General features: G+C 38.6%; 1 protein-coding gene and 1 long non-coding RNA gene across 2 annotated transcripts in view; one reads left to right on the forward strand and one right to left on the reverse strand.

Moving 5' to 3' along the window:
• Window positions 1–7,544, forward strand: part of LOC134796505 (uncharacterized) — a 363,632-nt gene extending 356,088 nt beyond the window's left edge. The window contains exon 2 of the long non-coding RNA XR_010144938.1: window positions 7,455–7,544. This is a non-coding gene — a long non-coding RNA (uncharacterized LOC134796505). The remainder of the gene's footprint in view (window positions 1–7,454) is intronic.
• On the reverse strand, window positions 285–20,172 carry LOC134795588 (leukocyte elastase inhibitor-like). The gene is made up of 6 exons (XM_063767487.1): window positions 20,015–20,172; window positions 10,180–10,457; window positions 7,025–7,238; window positions 5,086–5,300; window positions 3,451–3,636; window positions 285–676 (listed from the first exon to the last, which is right to left on the reverse strand). Exons 1-6 carry the CDS (start codon window positions 20,034–20,036, stop codon window positions 335–337), a joined length of 1,257 nt encoding a protein of 418 aa, XP_063623557.1. The 5' UTR covers window positions 20,037–20,172; the 3' UTR covers window positions 285–334.
• Between the last annotated feature and the right edge of the window lie 1,583 nt (window positions 20,173–21,755).

The raw sequence follows: 21,755 nt of genomic DNA on the forward strand, positions 1-21,755 counted from the left end.
CTTTCACACTTAGATAATTGTTAGAACGTGACAGGCATGGTGACAAATGATAAATAGCCGACCGTCTTAGCCCTACAGGAGTAGTCACGAGAGCCATCACGGGCCGTGACTGTACCGGGTAAGGGAAAGACAAATAACCATTTTTTACATATTTATTTAAGGACTCATTTTAATTTATTTCTATGAGTAGTTATTATACAGTCGTTCTAAAACGAAACATAAAAGTATACAAGTTTAGAAGGACCTTAACCAGATTTATTTTTTTATAAGCACATCACAGGATTAAAACTAGAAAATATTGTTGTATACGTTAGTCTTAAAATATAATATTACTTTAGAAGCGGATCCCGTAACTATTACGACTGCTTTTAACAACATTGTTCTCTGAATTCTTTTCTGGTGCCACATATTCATGTGGCTCTTCAATTTTTCCTTCAAAAAGAACCAAACCGAAATGATTGTCCTTTATGAAGAAGACAAAGGGTTTGTCCACAACAAGTTGTACACTCCCCTGTATTAAAGGCACGACAAGGGCGGCGGAGGCTGCAGCGGCCACTGTTCCATCCTCGTCAACGGATATGTACACCCTGTGGTAAAGGTGGTTGATTTGCGCGGGGCCACCCTCGATGATTCCAGACAGGTTGGATTTTGACGAGAAGAGCGTTGTGATTCGCATCTGCAATTAAGAATAATAACTTAGCAGGCCCCGTTTTTATTAAATAGGTACCTACAAAAATATATTCGGACTCAAACAGCACTGATCATTTAAATTAGCCCGTTGTTACCGATTGGTTTGTAAAGAAAATTTCTAAAATGCCGAATGAGTACTAAGATTTTATAAAACAATGTAATATTCCCGTGATTTTATAGTCATGCCAACTGTGTGTAACTAACCCCACGCAGATTTACTTTCAGCAGCAACAAACAATTTACTCTAAGCAAGAACAATTTCTCATCGAATTTCAATCCTGTTTCAGATTTGTTATTCTCATCGTAACATTTTTATGAAGTTTAATTTTAATTTTGATTCAAATAAGTAGGCGTAGGTATTTATAAGCCTTTTTGACGGTATCAGTTATTTTAGACAATCCGCGGCAACTTTTTTGAAACAGTCGTAAGTCGTGACCCTACTCTTCCGGATCTCAAAGCTCTTCTGTGACCAATTTATGTACGGTGTATTGGCATATGCTGTAATGCCGTGTAAATGTATTTAAATAATAATAATAATAACCCTGTGGTTCTGCCTAGCTTTGAATCCCCTCAGCACCCTGCTGAAGGATTTGGGACTAGGTTGCCGGCTTCGGAGAGAGGGTGAAGTCATTTCTCACCTTCTGTACATGGATGACCTCAAATTATTTGCACCAAATAGCCAAGACTTGTTGGAGCTACTGAAAACCACCGAAGTCTTCAGTAGTGCCATCCACATGGAGTTTGGTGTCGATAAATGTGCGGTTATGCATGTACAGCGGGGGAGGGTTGTAAATTCAACAAATTTACAACTTTCTGAGACAATGTCTTTCAGATCTATCTCTGAATCAGAAACCTATAAATACCTTGGTATGTCACAGTCGTTGGGTATTGAGGACGAGGGTATTAGACGGTCGGTGAAGGAGCGCTTTTTCAGTCGGCTCACAAAAGTCCTTAACAGTCTTTTGTCAGGAGGCAACAAAGTGCGCGCCTTCAACGCCTGGGTAATGCCCCTACTCACATACTCCTTTGGCATACTAAGGTGGACTCAGACCGAACTGGACGCCCTGGATCGGAGGGTCCGATCACTGCTCACCGCACATCGCATGCTACACCCACGCTCGTCAGTTATGAGATTGTACATCCCACGGAAGTGTGGAGGCCGAGGCTTCCTAAACGCCAAGGATCTCCACAACCACGAGGTGTACAATCTCAGGAACTATTTCCTTAACAACGAGTGTGGGATGCATCGTGATGTGGTGGCAGTAGATAGGAACCTCACGCCGCTTTCCTTGGCAAACGAGAACTGGCGCAAACCTGTGGTACTAAGTACTGCGGATCGCAAGGCGGCATGGGAGAGTAAGGTGCTACACGGGCGGTTCTACAAGGCCCTCACGGGACCCGATGTGGACCTGCTCGCGTCGGTGAACTGGTTACGATTCGGGGACCTCTTCGGAGAAACCGAGGGTTTTGCCTGTGCAATTGCGGACGAAGTGATGATGACGAACAACTATCGGAAATATATCCTGAAGGACGGTACGGTCGACATCTGTCGGGCATGCCGCCGTCCCGGAGAGTCACTCAGGCATATCATTTCCGGTTGCTCTCATCTTGCTAACGGCGAGTACTTGCACAGACATAATCTCGTAGCCAGGATTATTCACCAGCAACTTGCTCTTCTATATGACCTTGTGGACCGCGAAGTACCGTACTACAAGTACTTACCTGCGCCTGTTCTCGAGAATGGTCGTGCCACGCTCTATTGGGATCGATCTATCATCACTGACAGGGCTATTGTAGCCAATAAGCCTGATATTGTGATAATAGATCGATCGCAACGTCGGGCCGTGCTCGTTGACATCACCATCCCCCATGATGAGAATCTCGTGAAGGCCGAGAAGGACAAGTCCAGTAAGTACCTAGACTTGGCTCACGAGATAACCGCCATGTGGGATGTTGATTCGACGATCATTGTCCCGATAGTCGTTTCAGTAAACGGTCTAATAGCGAAGAGTCTCGACCAACACCTTGAGAGACTCTCGCTAGGTGGTTGGATCAAGGGTCAGATGCAGAAGGCGGTGATCTTGGACACGGCGCGGATAGTCCGCCGGTTCCTCTCTCTGCGGCCCTGACCACCGGTAGCTTGGGCCTTGCCCCGCTGCTGGCGGCACCCTAGGTTAGGTTTTTTATAATGTGTTTATATTAATTTTTATGGTTTTGTAAGTGTTTTTATATTTTACTTTTATATTCATATTATAAAATAACCTAACTTAAGATGAGAAATGAATAAAGAGATCATAATAATAATAAATCTTGTGAGGGCGAGTCACCGTCTGCCGGAAATAAAATTGCATACCGTTTTATTAGGCAGGCGTCCGGTTTTTTTACCCCATAGCTCAGTACTTAATCCATCGCTTTCACCCAATAACCTAGTTCATTTTAGATTCCATCAACTCTCAATAGCCTTTACACCCTGGCGGGTGCTGCCTCTGCGTGCGTCCCATGACACGGGCAAGGGCAGCATCCGCTCGGTGTAACCCTTACATTTCATTAAAGTGTCAAAAGGGCCTCTACGTGTTGGCTTCGGCTCCGCGCATGCCTCCCAAAGGTCCGGAACACCATTGTTCCGTGATGGGAAAGACATACAAATAATAATAATAATGTAGTTTCATAAACTTCGAAGCAGCTATACTGAGTGTGACTGATTATCAAAAAAAACTTCACTTCGTTGATCTATAATTATTATGTACTCAATTAACTTACACTCCTAAGTGGTCCGACCATATCCTCGCTATAGTCCACGGTGAACCTCGGCAGTGAAAGCTGCACGTGAGACGGTTCCATCATCTTGCAGACCTGCGGTAGGCTCATGTAAGGCAAGTCCCTTATCAGACCTGCCAAGCCGTCGTGGTCTTGCGGGACCAATAACACCATAGAATAACGGCCACCCTGGAAATTAAAGAGATATTTACAGTATGGACGTATATAAACTTGGTATCTGCCATGCTAGCACTGGACGGGCGCGACTGTCTCGCCCGCTAGTAAACTACCCGTCCCTCTCTAATTAATACAGGGAGGAAAAGACGGGTAGACTATCTCGCGGGCGAGATACTGTCGCGCCCATCCTGTGCTTGGCCTACTGTATTGTAATTATTATTCAACGAGTTATTGTGTAAATAAGTAAGATCATTAGACGTTAATTCTGTACACTTAAACACTTAAAGGAAATGTCTTAGACAAGGTATCATACACTTAATAGACCATACATCTTAATTGTATGGTACTATTTTACATGCCTTTTTTGTACTAACAACAGACATGTATTAACACCGAGTGGACCTGTTAATTTACCGGTTAGAGGTCACGGGAAAAATAAACCGGTATTATTTTGATGTCGATTAGGAAAAAGACTAAATACAAATCTATTTAGAGGTAATTGCTTTACATTAACTACACTTATTTTCTCGCCTTAAGTAGATACCTTGCCAATATCAAAGAGAATTTAGACACATACAGTAAATGTACTGACTACATAATTTACTTTGGCAATATTCCTCTATTTCAAATTCTCTTTTCCCATATGTAGCATAACAAGTTAATGGCTCATTCCTATTAATCATGGTATTATCCTTTGATTATAATAATTTCTTGATCACGTCTTTAGTTCCTGATTCCTATAATGTAGACCAGCGGTCGGCAACAAGCGGCCCGCGAGCCCCCTGGCTATTTTGTATATAATATTGTCAAACAACAATGTCTGATAAGTCACACATATTAACAAATGTGCGGCCCGCGTCAACTTCCTTAACTACTATGTGGCCCTTGGCTGGTAAAAGGTTGCCGACAATGCCGACCGCTGATGTAGACCTACAAGGAAAACTTGCCGTCTTACTGTCCCGTGCTTAATAAATGGCATGCGTCATAAGGCATATTCGATGAATAAAATATTTATACAATTATACTGGTGCGTAATTTAATAAACCAAAGTCTACTTCTATACCAACACAAAGTAATATGAGGCGGTTATGATATTCAAGTCTGTAGCAAGCAAAATCCATTAAGTATTATAAATATAATAATCGTCTCACGGTATCTTTAAATGTCGCTCTATTTAAACTTCAACCCTTGCTACAAAAAACTTAGACCATGCTTAGATCCAAATAATCGAGCATTGAGGTATTCTCTAAAATCAATTTGAAGTACACTCAGCTCATAAGGCAATAACCAGCATGAGCCCTGAAGTTGTCAAAGAACAGCACAATTGAGTTCAGCACTGATATCCATCATGCGACTTGCGACTTGTTTCTTGCAGGTGGGTTACACGCGGAAGCAGGCAGAAGTGATAAGCGCTCTTGAAGTTTATATACGATCTATGCGGGTATCTTGTAGACTACATACCTCATAAGGCAATTCAACAGCATGAGCTCTCAGGTTGTCAACGAACGCGTAGTTGAGCTCAGTACTGATCTCCATCATAGAGACTTGTTTCTTGCAGGAACCCTGGACGCGAAAGCAGGCAGACCTTGTTAGGCTGCGGTCGAAGGCGTGCTGCCAGGCGCTTTTGAAGTACAGAGAATTGATGAGGAGAACATCGGATGATGGGGGGATGTGGGCTGGAAAAGAGAATTTAAAAAATTAAAATAACGTCACGGGTGCACAATGAACTCGTATTGATTCAATTGCGAATTCACATTCAACATGTGAGAGGCCAATGCATTCATTGTCACGAGAAACATATTGCGGGTAACGATCTATGTAACTATAAAAAAAATAAACAAGAGCATTTAAGTTCAATTGTTTTGCCATTTACTCGAGAGGAGGTCAAAGGTATGGCCCATCGTTCGAAAAGATGGCACCATACCTTTGACCTATCCTCGAGTAGATGGCGATACCTACTTTTTGACATTTAACAAATTTAAGACATATCAGTGAAAAAATAAGGATCTAAGTCAAATGGCGTCCTAAAAGTTTAATCATTTGTGTTGAAATGAAAGATGGCAGTAAATGTAGGTACTGACTATACAGGGTGTTCCATAAGTGACACGTCACAGTGACACTGGAGGTAGACCAGGCCAAGAGGACCCAAACCAACTTAACATGACCCCAGTAAAAGTGGCACGGTTTTCGAGTTATCGCCAAATTAAGGTTTTTCATGAATTTTGACCGTTTTTAACATTGTTAGTGCCAGTGTGCACTCGGAAAGGTCTCGAAGTTAGTTTTTTCATGTGTACGGCATCAAGAGTAGTTAATTAAGATAACAGAATAGGTATTTTATCGATAAACAATGTAAAATGCAAAAAAGCACTGGTTTAATCGTGAATTAAATTCACAGCGAAACATTAATTTCGACTTCGACCACCTGTCGAGAAAAAAAAATTACTAGAAAAGTAATGAGCAAATAACGTCAAAATATTGAGCATGTTATGCAGATTCAAAAATGGTATAACACATGTACCTTCCTGCAATAAAATAAACAAGCCGGAGAAAAGCAATTCGAGCACCTATTGTAAAATTATTTCAACCTACCCTTTCAAACTTGACCCTGTATTTTTTATTTATTATTACTCCGGCTTGTTTATCAACTCAATGATATCCTTAAAAACTGAGATAACCATTTTGCATCTCTTTCTTTTAGGCCTTCGGCAAATACTGAATAGGCGTTTTTTTTATTTCTGTAACCAGAATTAAATATCTTAACATAAATCGTTATTTTTATAAAGTAGCAACGGATTGCAGATTTCCTATTTTTTATGGTTTTAACTTATTTTTTATGAGGCTTTCAAAAGATGATAATAATTCCTATTTTATTGCAGGAAGGTACATGTGTTATATCATTTTTGAATCTGCATAACACGCTCAATATTTTGATGTTATTTGCTCATTACTTTTCTAGTATTTTTTTTTTCACTACAGGTGGTCAAGTCCAAATTAATGTTACGCTGTGAATTTAATACAAGATTAAACCAGTACTTTTTTGCATTTTACAATGTTTATCGATAAAATACCTATTCTGTTATCTTAATGAACTATTCATGATGCCGTACACATGAAAAAAACTAACTTCGAGACCTTTCCAAGTGCACACTGGCACTAACAATGTTAAAAACGGTCAAAATTCATGAAAAACCTTAATTTGGCAATAACTCGAAAACCGTGCCACTTTTACTGGGGTCATGTTAAGTTGGTTTGGGTCCTCTTGGCCTGGTCTACCTCCAGTGTCACTGTAACGTGTTACTTATGGGACACCCTGTATAATTTACTTTGACAATATTCCTCTAGTCTAAATTAACTCTCTTTGCTTCAAGGTTAATACTTAAAGGTATCTTCTTAAACATACCAGGTTCTATTAGGGATCGTATTAGCCCCCTGGTCTGGTTGCCGACCCAATCGTTAACGGTGGCAGCAGAGCCTACCGGATCCAGAAAATTCAAACTGACGACTTTTGTAAGGTATACTTTTTCTATGACCTTCTCATACTCTTTCTTCAGTTTAAATTTGTTCGATACAAAGACGCCATTTGCATTTTGAAGTTTGGCTGCAGTAGTATTGAACTGTAACGTAAAATATAGTTGATTAAATTTTATTCAAATACTCAATATAATTAGTAGCTAAATTATTTGTAGTTTGATAAAGGCCCGGAATTCCATTGTAGGATAAGTATCGTTATATTTACATTGGGACGGAATTTTTGGCAGGCATAAATTTCTAAAGTCTGTTTCCTTTTTAGGGTTTCGTAGTCACCTAGAAATCCTTTATAGTTTCGCCAGGTCTGTCTGTCTGTCTGTCTGTCTGTCCGAGGCTTTGCTCCGTGATCGTTAGTGCTAGAAAGCTTCAATTTAGCATGGATAGATAAATCATGCATTGCGACAGATCGGTAAAATAAAAAGTGCAAAAAATTTTTTTTGTGGGGTAACTCCCATACCCTCAAAGTTCTTTCTTTTAATTTTTTTTTGCTTTATCCCGATAGTGTGGGGTATCGTTGGATAGGTCTTTTAAAATGAATAAAGGTCTCCTAAAACTATTTTTGATATAGTTAATATTTTCGTATATATGCGATCCGAAAGAAAATAAATGTGCCCCCCCCCCTAACTTTTGAACCACGGGTTCAATAAATATGAAAAAAATTGTGAAACAAGAGCTTAATAAATGATTTCAATGAAAACTATAGCGCACATGATCGGTCTAGTCGTTTGTGAGTTATTGCAAAAAATCTTCTTTTCTTAGTAAAAAGACGTACTTAATGTACAGTCAACAACAAAGCTATGAATACAGGCAAAGTGTCAAAAATATGTATACAGTACTTTATTGCCTGTACATTAAGGTCGTGTATACATATTCTTGGCACTTTGCCTGTATTCATAGCTCTGTTGTTGACTGTACAAAGCGCTGCAAAGGTACTCCCTTATGATACTTAGGGCCACTTGCACCATCCCACTAACTCGGGGTTAAGCGGTTAAACCGTTAACCCAGTGTCAAATTGTACTGGTAACCATGATAACTTCAGGTTTGACCGGTTAACCCGGGTTAGTGGAATGGTGCAAGTGTTACTTACTAATAGCCATGGTCTAATAAACATGGTCTTCTATTCCCAGAGTGACACGGGCCTACGTCACAATAACATTGCCACTTTATTTCAACATAACATGTTACATGGGTACATTATACCTATCGTTAATAAGTTAAAATATTTCTTTATAATTTTATAATTTTCATTTATATGTATTTTATCTTAAATTTTACAATAACACGTCATTTTTTATTTTTCGTTAGCAATATCTTCCGATTCACGACAGAAATTTCAGACGTTCGGGTAATTCTGTTTACATTACTGACAACACAGGATAGCGCTGTCACATTTGACAATTCGGATCTAGATAACTTCATGCCCTGACCGTCATCCTTGTCGAACGCGTGTTAATTGTTATTTCCTTCTCGCTCAGTGTCAGCAGTCGCAGTGTTTTCCAAACTTTTCACGCCGTAAGCTTGGTAATTCATGTGTAACTGTGAATTAGTTTTTCAAACGTTTGTCTTGTATAGATAAATAAAGTTTAATGTAATACATTAGATTTGTTTTATTTTACTATGTTTCTACATGAATAACTTAAAATTAATGCCGTTAACATAATTTTCACCGTTGGTTAAAATTCTCCCACATTTTAAAGTTTGAGAACCTGTAAACAGCATGATGACGTAGGCCCGTGTCAGTTAGGTCATACGCGAATCTCGGAATAGAGTACCAGGCGGAGTATATTATTATACCATGCTAATAGCCTCCGTTTGGCCTATTTTGACAGAATGGTAACCACGAAACCCTATACCAAGGCCTGTTCACTTCCTAAGAAAGTTATGTCCCCAAATAATTGCGCATGTGTGCGCCTTAATCTTCTATGTGTGCGTTGGCCTCCGGGAAAAAGTTGCGAGTAATAAAAATAAAAACATTTTTCTACAGCAACATTGCTCCCAACTCTGATTTAAATTATCACGAATTTTATACAATATTAATCATAAAACGGGACTTAAAACGCTTAAAACTTAATTACATGCGATTAAGTTTTATAATGAATATTTGCTTCCAACTGTCTTTATCAATGTTCATAAAATATATGGAGGGTAGGTACGTCTACCCACCATAATAAAAAATATATTTGTCAATGACTCTGTCCAACTGCTGTGGTTAAAGTTCATAACGAAAATTTTATTTATTAACTCTTTAAATAATACATACAACGTGTACCGCTACGTACCACTTAAGACTGTAAGTCTGTACCTACATGGATTACAGCAATGCACATAGAAAATGTGCTAAATGCGGAGCAACGGCTGTTGAAGCAGCCAGAGTGAAATTTACAACTTTAGTGGGTTCAGAAGGAACCGAGTCATAACGCATCTGGAAAGCGTATTAATTAACCGTGAAGAAATGTATGAATACAAGTTGGAAATCTGTGTAAAATGCCGTATGTAAAGTGTAGTGTATCTATGTGTAAAGTGTAGTAGGTAGGCATGCCTAATGTTATTTGTATAAAAGGTACTGAAAACTTTGTGAATGCGCTTTATTAATGTCTATTTCTTTATTAAGTTGCCAGTTGCCAGTTTTCAGTGTATATTTTTATATGTAAAACATTTTTTAATAAATAATATATATAATGTTATAAACATAAACATGCCTTTTATTTAAATCAATTGATAATACCACAAACAAGGGGTAATATTTGCATCTAGCATATATTTTGTGATATGAAGATAACAAATATGTTTATCAACAGAATTACTACCTACCAATACCCGCCAGGCTAAACCGGTTGTCAACTTTAGTTCCATTGGTACACAAAGACGGCGCCACTAGTATAAACGTATAAACGGTTGGGGACATTTTTTTGTATGGAGTTACCGTTCTTCTCCTAGTGAGTATTATATTCTTTGCCCTATACTAAGCATGGCCCGACATGCTCTTGGCAGATTATTATTTTAATATCAATAGGAAACATTTCTTACTTGTAACGCTGATAAATAAACATTCAGCTGTTCTCTAAACTCATTTTTATTCGGTGACAATCGTAAGGAGCTTCGTATTTCAGCTTCAGTGTTGCCACTGGCTCCTTCAAGGAGCATGGCAAGTGTCGACCTGATGCTGGCCGGCGAAACCACCACATTGCCACTTCGGTCTTCAGTCGTATATCTAAGGAGATCTGTGTCGAAGTAGTTTAAGCGAGTATTGTCTGGTCTGCTGTTATCCATGCACTCTAAACTTCGAAGGCAGGCTAAAAAAACACCTGTAAAACAGAAATGTCAGTGATCTCCCTTTCTGTTAATTAACGTGACGGCACTGCTGGACCATTCAATCATAATGGCTCCTCTACACGATGCGCCAACGTCGGCCAACCCAAGGGACGCAGCTATGCGGTAGAATGAGATAGCAATATCACTTGCTCCCTCTAACGCATAAATGCGTCCCTTGGATTGGCCGACGTTGGCCCATCGTGTAGAGGAGCCATAACAGGTACAAACTTCACTTAGAAGACGAACGATCATTACTTAGGTACCGAAATAAACACCTATGTAGATAAAGATTTTAGCATAATCTTGCTTTGAAAGGATAACGCAAATGTTGTTTTAATAGTTCGACAGTAGTGAATAGTGAATACTTAATAGTTTTTTTTTTTCGAAAAGTGGAATATTGAGCGTTGCGAGGATTTCATTTCAACGCACGAGAGTTAAATTTAAATAAACTTTGCTACCAAGTGAAACAAAAAATGTTCACCACACAAATGAATGCTATTAAATATTTATCATCCAAAAACTTACTTATTATTTATTATACATATATCCATGATTCCAATTAATTTTAATTTTATTATAAATCTTGATCTCATTGTCAAAATATTGTGTTAATGATTAATTTTAATGTACTTACTAACATCTAGCTGTAATGTATTATGGTACTAACAATATTGTATGGAATTTTTATATTCTGAAATAAAGATATTTAAAAAAAAAAAAAAAAAACATCACTTAAAAGTCGATTCCACCGGCAGATTCCAATGTGAGGAAACAAGATTTCAAAATTGAACCACGAGCGTAGCGAGTGGTTCTAAAAGTGGAATATTAAGCGTTGCGAGGGTTTCAACGCACGAGAGTTAAATATTTAAATAAACTTTGCTACCGAGTGAAACAAAAAATGTTCTCCACACAAATGAATGCTATTAATTATTTATCATCCAAAACCATCACTTAAAAGTCGATTCCACCAGCAGATTCCAATAGGTATGAAGAAACAACTCAAAATTTGCATCAAAATACTTTGCCACTCTTGTGAATAAAATACAACTTTCTCAATGGTTTTTGAAGAATAACGAGCTGCGGGCTTAGCAAGGTTGTACGACAAGGTAGTTATCACGCAATAGGTGTGGATAAAACGGCCGTTATCGTCGGTTTTATCATCCATACTATGGTTGCAGACGATATATGGAGTTATCCACATTTGACAGCGGTAGATGATAGAAGACAATTTGCATAACATGGTCGTTGGATAAGATGTGGATAATTTGACAGATTGTCCCATTTTGACAGTTCAACTTAGTTAATTTTAACTACGTGCTTCTTAGATGACGATAAGCCTTGTCGTGAAAGCAAAAGTAGTGAATAATCATATTTTAAGGTATAAATTACAGGTAAATATCAGTTTTTCTATGATTATATTGAGAGTTATTAGTTACAATGTTCCGCTGTATATAATATTGTCAATATTTTCTTCGCAGGGAAGTCAAATTTTATTATTCCTACTCGCGGCTGCTGTTGAAGAAAAATATCGTAAACAGCTTTAAGAAACACTTGCAGCCCATTTGATATGACGGACGAAGAGTTTCGGCATATTTACAGAGTGCGTAAGGAGTGTGCAGTGCATTTACTTATGTGCCGAATTTAACGCCGAGCTTCAAAACGGTGATGGGTTACCTACCAAAACATCTCAAAGGTAAAGCTATAAAATTGCAGTGTTTCTTATAAAGTTAATATGTATTCTATGCATAGACCCTATTATATTTGAAATCATTGATTCTATGTAAAACAGACGTCTTAATGACAATGCTACTAAACTCTTCAATACTAGGTACCGGCCTCATTATTATATGTAAAAGTTAGTATGTTAAGATATCTGTTGTACAATCTCTTACTTATGCTACTAACCTACTAACAGAGGTTACTTAAGCTACTATTTACTTCAACATTCATATCCTAACCTCCAGGGGGAAAATCTACTTGACAAAATTAGATTTACAGTACCGGTCAATAACATATCACCTTTGTGTGTTTTTGTATGAACTTGTAGTAGGTTAGTTTGTAGATTTCATATTTTACTAGTCATTTTATATAAATATGCATGTTTTTCCAGAGATGAGACCTAGCTAGATTGATTTTTCGCCCCCGAAAACCCCCATATAGCAAATTTCATCGAAATCGTTGGAGCCGTTTCCGATATCCCCGAAATATATATACATATAAATAAATAAATATACAAGAATTGCTCGTTTAAAGGTATAAGATATTATGAATACTGAAATACTGTGAACTACAATAAGAGACTCAGCATATTACTAAAAAAGCTCTTTAAAAATAATGAAGTTGACCATACATTAAAACAAAAAACCTCTATGAAAAAATCATTACATAGACCAATTTTTCTCATCACTGGACAAGGAATACTACTAAACTACCTAAAGCTGTGGAAGTCACTCACAAATATAAAAAAAAGTTATACCGTAAAAGCATGGAGGTGATATATTATTGTCCGGTACTGTAATTAGGTACTTATTTGTTTTAGGTTCTAACAGTATACACCACACCAGCAGCACACCTACACCACCAGCAGCAGCAGCAGCTGCTGGTGTGTAACAGTTACACCTGCTAGCTGATGGCAATTAACTACCAACGTGGGACTAGTCAAGATCATGGCTTGTCCATTGGAGCACTACTGACTGGATTGGCCACACTACTGTAAGCCTGAACCTCGAGCAGTTTGTAGATGCTGTAAACTATTAGACATAAAAAACTGTGACTTTCCACAAGGACTGTCTTAGTAACTTTTCCTTTTTTGAATAAGTATGAGTGCGGCTGTATTATGCATTGAGATATGTACCTACCCATTGTTTGATAGTTATGTATGATAAGTAGTTATCTCTGGGATATATAATCTGGGAATGCAATACTTATTAGGTTTAACTAAGGCACCTAGTTCTAATGTGCTGCCTTGTTTAATGGATATTATTCCTGGCGATTGTTTAGTATATATCTTGAGTGAACTAGACTGCACTCATGTGAAAATACTTACTCCATCGCTGCCACATGAACCTACTTTTACTTATTTCCTTCTTTTTCTTCCAGAAAACTTCTCGTGGATCAAGGGAAAAATTAGAGAAGACGCTCCTAAAAAACTTCCTAAGCATGCAAGCATGCACAAAACCGGCTCTTAATAAGCTTAATAAATACACATTTCGCCTATTACTATGTTTTACTATCACACAAATACCTACCTAATTTACCTATATTTCTATACAAGTAGAGACTAGTAAACATTCAAGACGGATAATCTTCACACAGAACACCATTCCCGGGCATGCTTCAATGTAGGTGTCACTTATTCTTATTTTTCATTTTAGCCTTATGCGTACAAAATTTGTGATATTATAGCTTCTAAATGTAAAATCCGACTCATATGCAGTATAGTACAATGAAAGCATAGGTAATAAAAACATTTTAGGCACGTTCTTACTTAAGAGGAAAGGGAGATGGCCGCTTCCGCTTCTCCATACAAACGTAGTCCTCATTTTCCTCTCTGGATATTGACATTATGGAAAATATTTTTACATAATTTAATGTATATTAACCATATAGCTATGCCCCTACGTTCGAATTTTTGATTATTGTAAAAATTAGGAGCGGAAGACAGATTACATACAAATTTTTAAATGCTTCTAACTCTTATAATAATTAAAAATTAAAAAAAAAGAACAAACGTAGGGGCATGGCTGTAGTTGATGTTGATATGATATACAACAAATTGTATCAAAATATTTAATGTTATTATCCAGAGAGAAAAATGTGGACTACGTTTGTATGAAAAGACGCGTCTTAACGACGCGTCTAGTGAGTCTGGCGGTGAAAAGGTCAAATAAGAATATTCCTTAATGCTCTATTATGCTAATAAGTCTACTTTAGTGACTATAACTGCGGTCAGACTCAATACGCCAATAACTAATGTTGAATATTAAAAACTATGTTAAATTCCATTTAGGTAGATACAAGAATGACAATTCTCGTCACTTGTGGTGTTGTCAAGTCTTTTTTGTTTACTAAACTCTATAGATAAGTTAACAATTTCGGCTCTGTGCTAGAGAGAATATTATAAATGGGTAAATAAAACAACTATTGCCAAAAAATTAAACAAAGTTTATTTACACATTAAATGTAGGTGTACAAACAAATCATTGGCTGCCGTACCCGGTGTGAAAGTGCCCATCATGCCAGCAGCTTTATCGCTGGATTACTATGAAGTATGAACAGCTTTTGTACCAGGAACGTCATATGGCGCCCGGGGCAGGCACCAAATTTGCGCCTCCCCCCCCCTCTCCGAAACGAAATGGGACCAACCCCTAAGTCGCGAAAAAAAATTTGGCTGTTTCATACATTTTGGCTGGTCCAATTTCTATGGGAGGGTAAACTATTTTTTTCGCGATTTCGAGGTTGGTCCCGTAGCAAAAGTTACTCAGTATAATCCCAAAACCTCCCTGGCAACGGGAATGTAGTTATTTTTTAGCCATCCTGTATAGTGTATAGGAAGCCTCAGTAGTCCACATATCGATGAATGTCGTCGATAGACAACATGTCACAGATATGCAGCAGCAGCTATTGAAGCAGGTTCCGTCAACTACGGCTCATATGCGCCTGCCGGACAAAGGGCTAGCGATCCACTTGCATAATAGGTAGTCTATTGGACAGTCCATAAGATGGTAACTTCGACAGGAGACCCCTAACGTAAGACGCGCTAACACTGGACACAACTCTGAAGCACTTGGCCCGCTCGCCTTATAAAACGAAAGCATAGCAACTCCCGCCGAATATCCCTCTGCTTGATAGAAGTTTCTGGCATAGAGTATTCACACTGATGGTGGGCGGTAGGGCGCTACCGTCGTCTTTCAAGGTCGAGTTCGATGCAAAAAGAGTTCCTAAAAGATCGTCTTTCTCTTTTGCGCTGTGGGCCAGATTACCATCCGCATTTCACACTTCACAGTGGTGGTAAATACGACTGACAAAAGTTTGGCAAGGCGGAGAGGTAGTCTTTAGCTCATTTTGGCGCCCCCCCTTGGACGGCGCCCGGGGCACGTGCCCCCCCCCCCCCTCCCCCAGTTTCGCCACTGAGCGGGGGCCCTTACCATTCTGTCTGATTCGACGGCCTAACTTACGTTGTAAAACGCTTAATGATAATACTAATGAACTGAAAAGGTTGTTTGTTGTTTTATTTGTGGATAGGTATGACACATATATATATTTTTGGAATGGTCTTCTCACTAGCTTTTATTTGATATCCATATTATTGTATTATTGCTATTTCATAACTGCTCATCTATAAGTTTCGTTTCCAATATAAATAGAATGCTTAACAGCGCAGAAAAGATCAACATTCCTCTCAGACCTCCAACAAAAAGGGGCCAAACTGAAAACCAGCGCTGGACGCTAGTCTAGCACATGCTGAGCTTGGTACCCACGGCCAACATGTCTTGCTAAATGTAATTACCTATGTATAGAGTAGACAATAAGTTAGTACTTAACCTAGAATAACTTAGTACATACTTAACATAGAATTTATATGTAGGTATATGGTTTGTATTCCTAATATTTTTTCTACCATCAACTTATCATGTTTTGGCAATGGAGCATTCCATGCAATTGTCTACCGTTTGTCCCGTAGAAATGCAGATTTTCTGGAGATTTGCAGGTATAAGAGTTTCCTTTTCTATGACAAATGGTCAAACATGCACGGAAAATTAATCGCTTGCTTTAAATGGCGAAAAAAAAAGTCGCAACACAGGAAATAAAATGCGTTTGTACGGGACAGCTCGTGGAATGCTCCAATAAAGTGATTTCATTTCATATCATAAACTGATGAGGGCATTCAGAGTGTAGCCTTGAGGTTGCCAAGCCAAGCAACCAAGTCAGGTGTCACGGTCTTCAGGTCCTCAACAGGCCCAGGAGTGGAGGAGGAGTGGAGTGGGCAGCGTTGGAAGATATGCTAAGTGGTCTGCATTCTGCATTCGCAAAGTGGGAAAGCCGTCTATCTCCATTTGTGTGGCTGAATTGCAGCGGCCATGTCCGGTTCTCAGGCGGCACCAGATTTTCCGAGGAAGGTCAAACCCTTTTGGTTTTTTAGTTGGGTCAGATATACAGCAACTCCGAGCTGCCGAAGCTGACCATTCCGCTATCCACCTATCCGAAATATTAAAGCTGCTCAGGCTCCCAGCTGTAGCACAGGGTCGGCGGGCAGTCGGGCGGCAGAATTCCTCGTGCACAGGCATTGTGGGGTTATTCGTGATATTCTCAGCCTCCCTCTTCAACGCCTTGAGTCGTCGGATGTGAGGAGGGGCAATGTGACTCAATGCCGGTAGCCAGTGGCGGTTGTAGATCGGATAGTGCCTGAGATGCATCGCATGGTCTCGTTGAGCTTAACGTCCAATCTATGGGTATGTGCACTTTCAAGCCTCCAATATGTTATGACTGAAACAGAAACAAATTATATTAGATGAGGTCAGGCGCAGGCTAGTACTTACAGCGGTTCATTGGCAAATTATGTGAAATTAATGTCACTTTTAGAAAGCTCTCGTTTTTAAGCCAGGGGGATTTTTTTGTTACAGTTGTCCAAATTATCGATTGAAAATAAATTGAATTTTGTTCTAGTAATTATTTATCCGTTATTAAAGTTGTATTATGTATCAAGTGTAGTTCTGTACCACTTGCGTCATAAAACAAACCAACGAACACCTTATTTATCAAAATGTATCTCAGATATTCTATGCTAGGGTAACATACCCACACACATACATAGGCTGCTAAAATCATTCCCATAGTCAGGTATAGGTACAATAGACCACTTTACCAAACACAAAAAAAATATTCCAGCTGCCAGCAGTAAAGAAACCAGCTTCTACTCCCAAGCCCTAACAATATAAATAAGTTTTTGGCAAAAATATAATTTTTGGTACAAGCTTTTATCGCTGACTGTACTTTTCTTTCAACAGGCAACTAATACTCCATGAGTCCATTCTAACAACACCAAGCACAATTAGTTTGCGTTGTTTTATCACAGTGTTCCTATGGCCACCTCATGTCTCCATCATCAGATCAGCTCCATGTCATCATAATATTGCAATTGTCATCCGATTTACATATTGTTATGTATGCAAAATTTCAGCTCAATCGGAAATCGGGAAGTGGGTCAAACTTAGCTGTCAAATGTATATGGCCAGCTTTAGTGCTAACATAACTGTTCCTAGTATTCCTATATTACCTACATGTTATAAGTAAGAATATTGTACGAGTAGGTATTATATTATTTTATAATCTTAGTAGAATAGGTACTAATACAATTTATTTGTATTGAATAAGGCCGGCGCCCCACTGCTGCGCACGCTACATCCACGGCCCACGTTTTAATACAAACCGTGGGCAAGCCCACGAAATTTTGTATAGGAACGTGGGTCGTGTACATAGCGTGCGCAGCAGTGGGGCGCCGGCCTAACTCTTGCAGGGAATTTGTAAGTTACTTGTGGGTATGGCTACTTTATTTATTTAATTTATAAACTTTATTGCACAAAAATACAGAATTACGTAAAAATGGCGAACTTAATGCCAAAAGGCATTATCTATCACCTACTAGTCAACCATAGAAACAAATATGTGACGTTTCACGGTAAAAGGTACCATATGGCGGCTGGCGCTTACGTCGCATAGCGCCGCAATAATATTGGAGCGGCGTTAATAGTTAATAGCGTAAGCGCCAACCGCCATAAGGTACCTTTACCCGTGGGACGTCACATATAAACACTAAAGGATGGTGCAAAAACCAATCAAAAAGCAAATGCAGTAGGTATATCTTAGATATACATACTAACATAAACATACATATATGTTATAAAAATAAATGTACTAATATGTATATGGGATGATAGACACTAGACGAGACATTTAGCAGATAACTACCGAGCATGACTACTCAAAAAACAAATTTTCTTGGGGCTTGTCTTACAGGTAGAGGGAGTGCATTCCATAGATAGGTTGCCTGAACGGCAAAACAATCATACATAAAACGGTTATGAAGAGGAAGGACTTAAAGTTTAAGTGAGCGTGAGTTCACATCCGGAACGGGCATAAAAACTAAATACTTATTAATAATATTTTATCTTTATGTCTTAGATTTATGGCATAAAGTGTGTCTTTTTCTTTTTCAATAAACTTTTATTCTTGCTACAAAACCAGCTTCTAGAATATACAAACAGAGTAAAAAAATATATAAGTTTTTAAAGTGAGGTCTACGGGTTTCAAAGATTTTAATATTTGTTAGAACCCTTAAGTATGCACTTTTTATGCAGTGTGAATAAATGTATGCATAGGTAGTGTTGTAGTGTAACATTTACACATCATTGTTGCCAAATCAACTTCCTGCAATTATAGTAGTGATAGAACAGGTTTTTAACAAACTTTTGTCACTTAGTAGAACATAATAGATAGAATGAGAAGAAATAGATATTAAGTGTCAATAATATTAAAAGGCACCAGAAACTTTTCATGATTTTAGTTTAAGAAAGGTGTACTTACATCTTCAATCCTTTCTTCTAGATCTTAGAACTTGTGTGCACATGCTACACCATTGCATTTTGTATCTCTGGGTTCCGAGAGGCTCATGAATCTCCCTGTAGGTGTAGGCGAACAGGGGATGCTGAGTTATATATTTGGCTAGCATTTTCTTGTGCGCCGAAGCATCGACTGAAATTAAACATATTCATGACAAAACCAGTTAATGATCAAACGAACTATAACTTTTTCTATAGATAAATTAGAGAAACTTACATTTTGGGTGGCATTTCCTTTAGCTTACACAGCAAATCAGTATTTTTCTTCGACTTGGTTTGTATTTTCACTAAATTCACTGAATCATGCGCGTACGCGATGCTTGTCAATGTCAAGTGAATTGTCAGTTGAGAAAACACGATTATCCGTGCATGTTATAATGTAAGTCAATTTGTATAAAGCTGTCACTCATTTAAACATTTTTCAATTTGGAAGTGTAGTAATAAAACTAACTATTCGTTTTCAAACATCGTCCGACACACGTCCGACATTTTAATAAAGCCAGGCATTAAATGGATTTTTCATAAACTCTAGGCATAGACAATCGTGGTCACTTACGAATGATAGTGGATAACTTTATACGATATCGACGTGGTATTCTTATCGTAGCCCGTAACCATGTTCAGCAAAACGATAAAAATACGACTATCGTTAAAAGACGACAGTAGATTCCACGCGCAATATGATATAACCTTGCTAAGCCCGCTGGTGTGGTGAAATAAAGATGTAGGTATATGTATTTCGAAACAAGAGCTCTTATTAATGATGTCTTGTAATAGGTAACCGGAACGACTTTATTTTATAGAAACGGGTTTTAAATGAGGAAGGTCAGAATAAGAACTAAGTAAGTAAGATTATTATCTGCCGGCTGTAGGTAACTATCTACTGCAAAAAGTACAAAATGCTCATAACATAAAGTTAAAATAAAACTTACCGCACAAAATAACACGATTCATGGTGTATCGGCTCCTCTAATTACAGAACAAATTGAAAAAACCCTAATTTTAGCATAAGCTAGACGAGTTTTACATTGAGTCTGTCATCGTTCGTAAAAAAATAATGTATCTACACACAACCATACACCAACACAAACAGAACTAGACTAGTGTGACCTGTGTGACAAACAAAACAAATCTGACAATCACATTATGCGTCGTGATTCATTCGTAACCAGTCGTGTCGGCGGTTGAAACCGGCAATATATTTCGTTCTCTTTCGTTTCAAGCAAGTGATGCCGAGAAGTGATGGGTCGGTAAATTGGACCCGGGATTGGAAAAGCTTAGGCGCCTACCTAGGCGCCATCAGCGTCATAGCCACCTGGCTGGTTCGGAAAACGCATTAGTGTGCTAATCGCTTCATTTATTTGTAGCATATCATTTAGCAGATAAGCTTAGGTTAGACACCAATATCACTGGTATACAAGCCGCCAAATATAAACCTTACTCGAAAGCACGAAAGTCTTTATTAACCTCTTGACTCTCGGTAAGGGTCCTGAATTTTGGTCATCTTTTTCGAGAACGATGTTTTTCTGCTCTATACGAGTACAGCGCAACCCATGATTTATGACCACCACACACATATGAAAGGTTGGTCTTCAAACGAACACCAACGAATATTTAAAATAACTAGTAGTTCGCCCCGAACTGAGAACTCGCGGTTTGCCAAAAAATATATAGAGCGATTGACTTTGTTGCACCTATACTTACTCGTATAGTTCGACATAAAATAGTAGAAAATAATTTTCAAGAAAAAAAAGCCTTTTATGAGGGCCGGTGAAAGATTATTGTACATAGATGGTGCACTATGTAGTAAAGGAGGTAAACCACCCACTTTTCTATTATAGTAGGTAGCATTTCGTTTCTGTAAGGGTCGCAGTTCTAACCTAACCTAACCCACTTTTTTTCGGTTCTGTGAGGATCGCAGTTCAAACCTAACCTAACCCACTTAACGGCGCGTGCGGTGCGGTGTACGGGGGTTTGAGCGGGAGCGGCTAGTAAGTTTGGCATCATTATATTTTATAGGTACCTATATTTTATGGTAGGTAATCATAGTGGTTTATTTAGCTTAGGTATCAGTGGTTTTCCGGGTCAAGGTCCGAGTCCGGCTCCGAGTCCGAGTCCGGGTCCGGGTCCAGTTTCGGGTCCAGGACCAGGTCCAGGTCGAGGTCCAGGTCTAGGTCTTGGTCCAGGTCCAAGTCCGGGTCAAGGTCCGGGTTCAGGTCCAGATAAGAGCCCGGATCCGGGTTAGGTCTGGCTCCAGGGCCAGCTCCGTCAAAATAGAAATTCGAAATCGCCAAACGTGTAGTCATTGAAGAGTTCTGTTCTGATCATCATCAGCAGTTCCACTTCATCAAATGCGACAGTTTTTAATGTAAATTCTTGATTTTCTGATGAAAATACACAAATCTCTATACGCATGCCTTTAAGATTTGAGGAGTTCCCTCGATTCCTCATGGATACCATCATCAGACCTCGAGCTTGACAAAAATGTGGCTTAAAAACTTAACTTGCTTAACAAACATAACGAAGAGGACAAATCGCTAAACGTGAACTATGCGTCGTTGAATAGTTCCGTTCTGATCATCATCAGCAGTTCCACTTCATCAAATGTCACTTTTTTGAATGTATAATGTATATGCTTGATTTGTTGATAAAACACATAAATCACTATATGTA

The sequence above is a fragment of the Cydia splendana genome, chromosome 1, assembly GCF_910591565.1.
Source record: "Cydia splendana chromosome 1, ilCydSple1.2, whole genome shotgun sequence".
NCBI lineage: Eukaryota > Metazoa > Arthropoda > Insecta > Lepidoptera > Tortricidae > Cydia > Cydia splendana.

Excerpts from the sequence above, each read along its gene's own strand:
- LOC134795588 (XM_063767487.1), bottom strand. The coding sequence starts at position 20,036 with ATGAATCGTGTTATTTTGTGCG. Across the intron at positions 10,458-20,014 it reads GAATCGTGTTATTTTGTGCG|GTGTTTTTTTAGCCTGCCTT; the intron begins GTAAGTTTTATT and ends TCTGTTTTACAG. Across the intron at positions 5,301-7,024 it reads ACGATCCCTAATAGAACCTG|CCCACATCCCCCCATCATCC; the intron begins GTATGTTTAAGA and ends TCTCTTTTCCAG.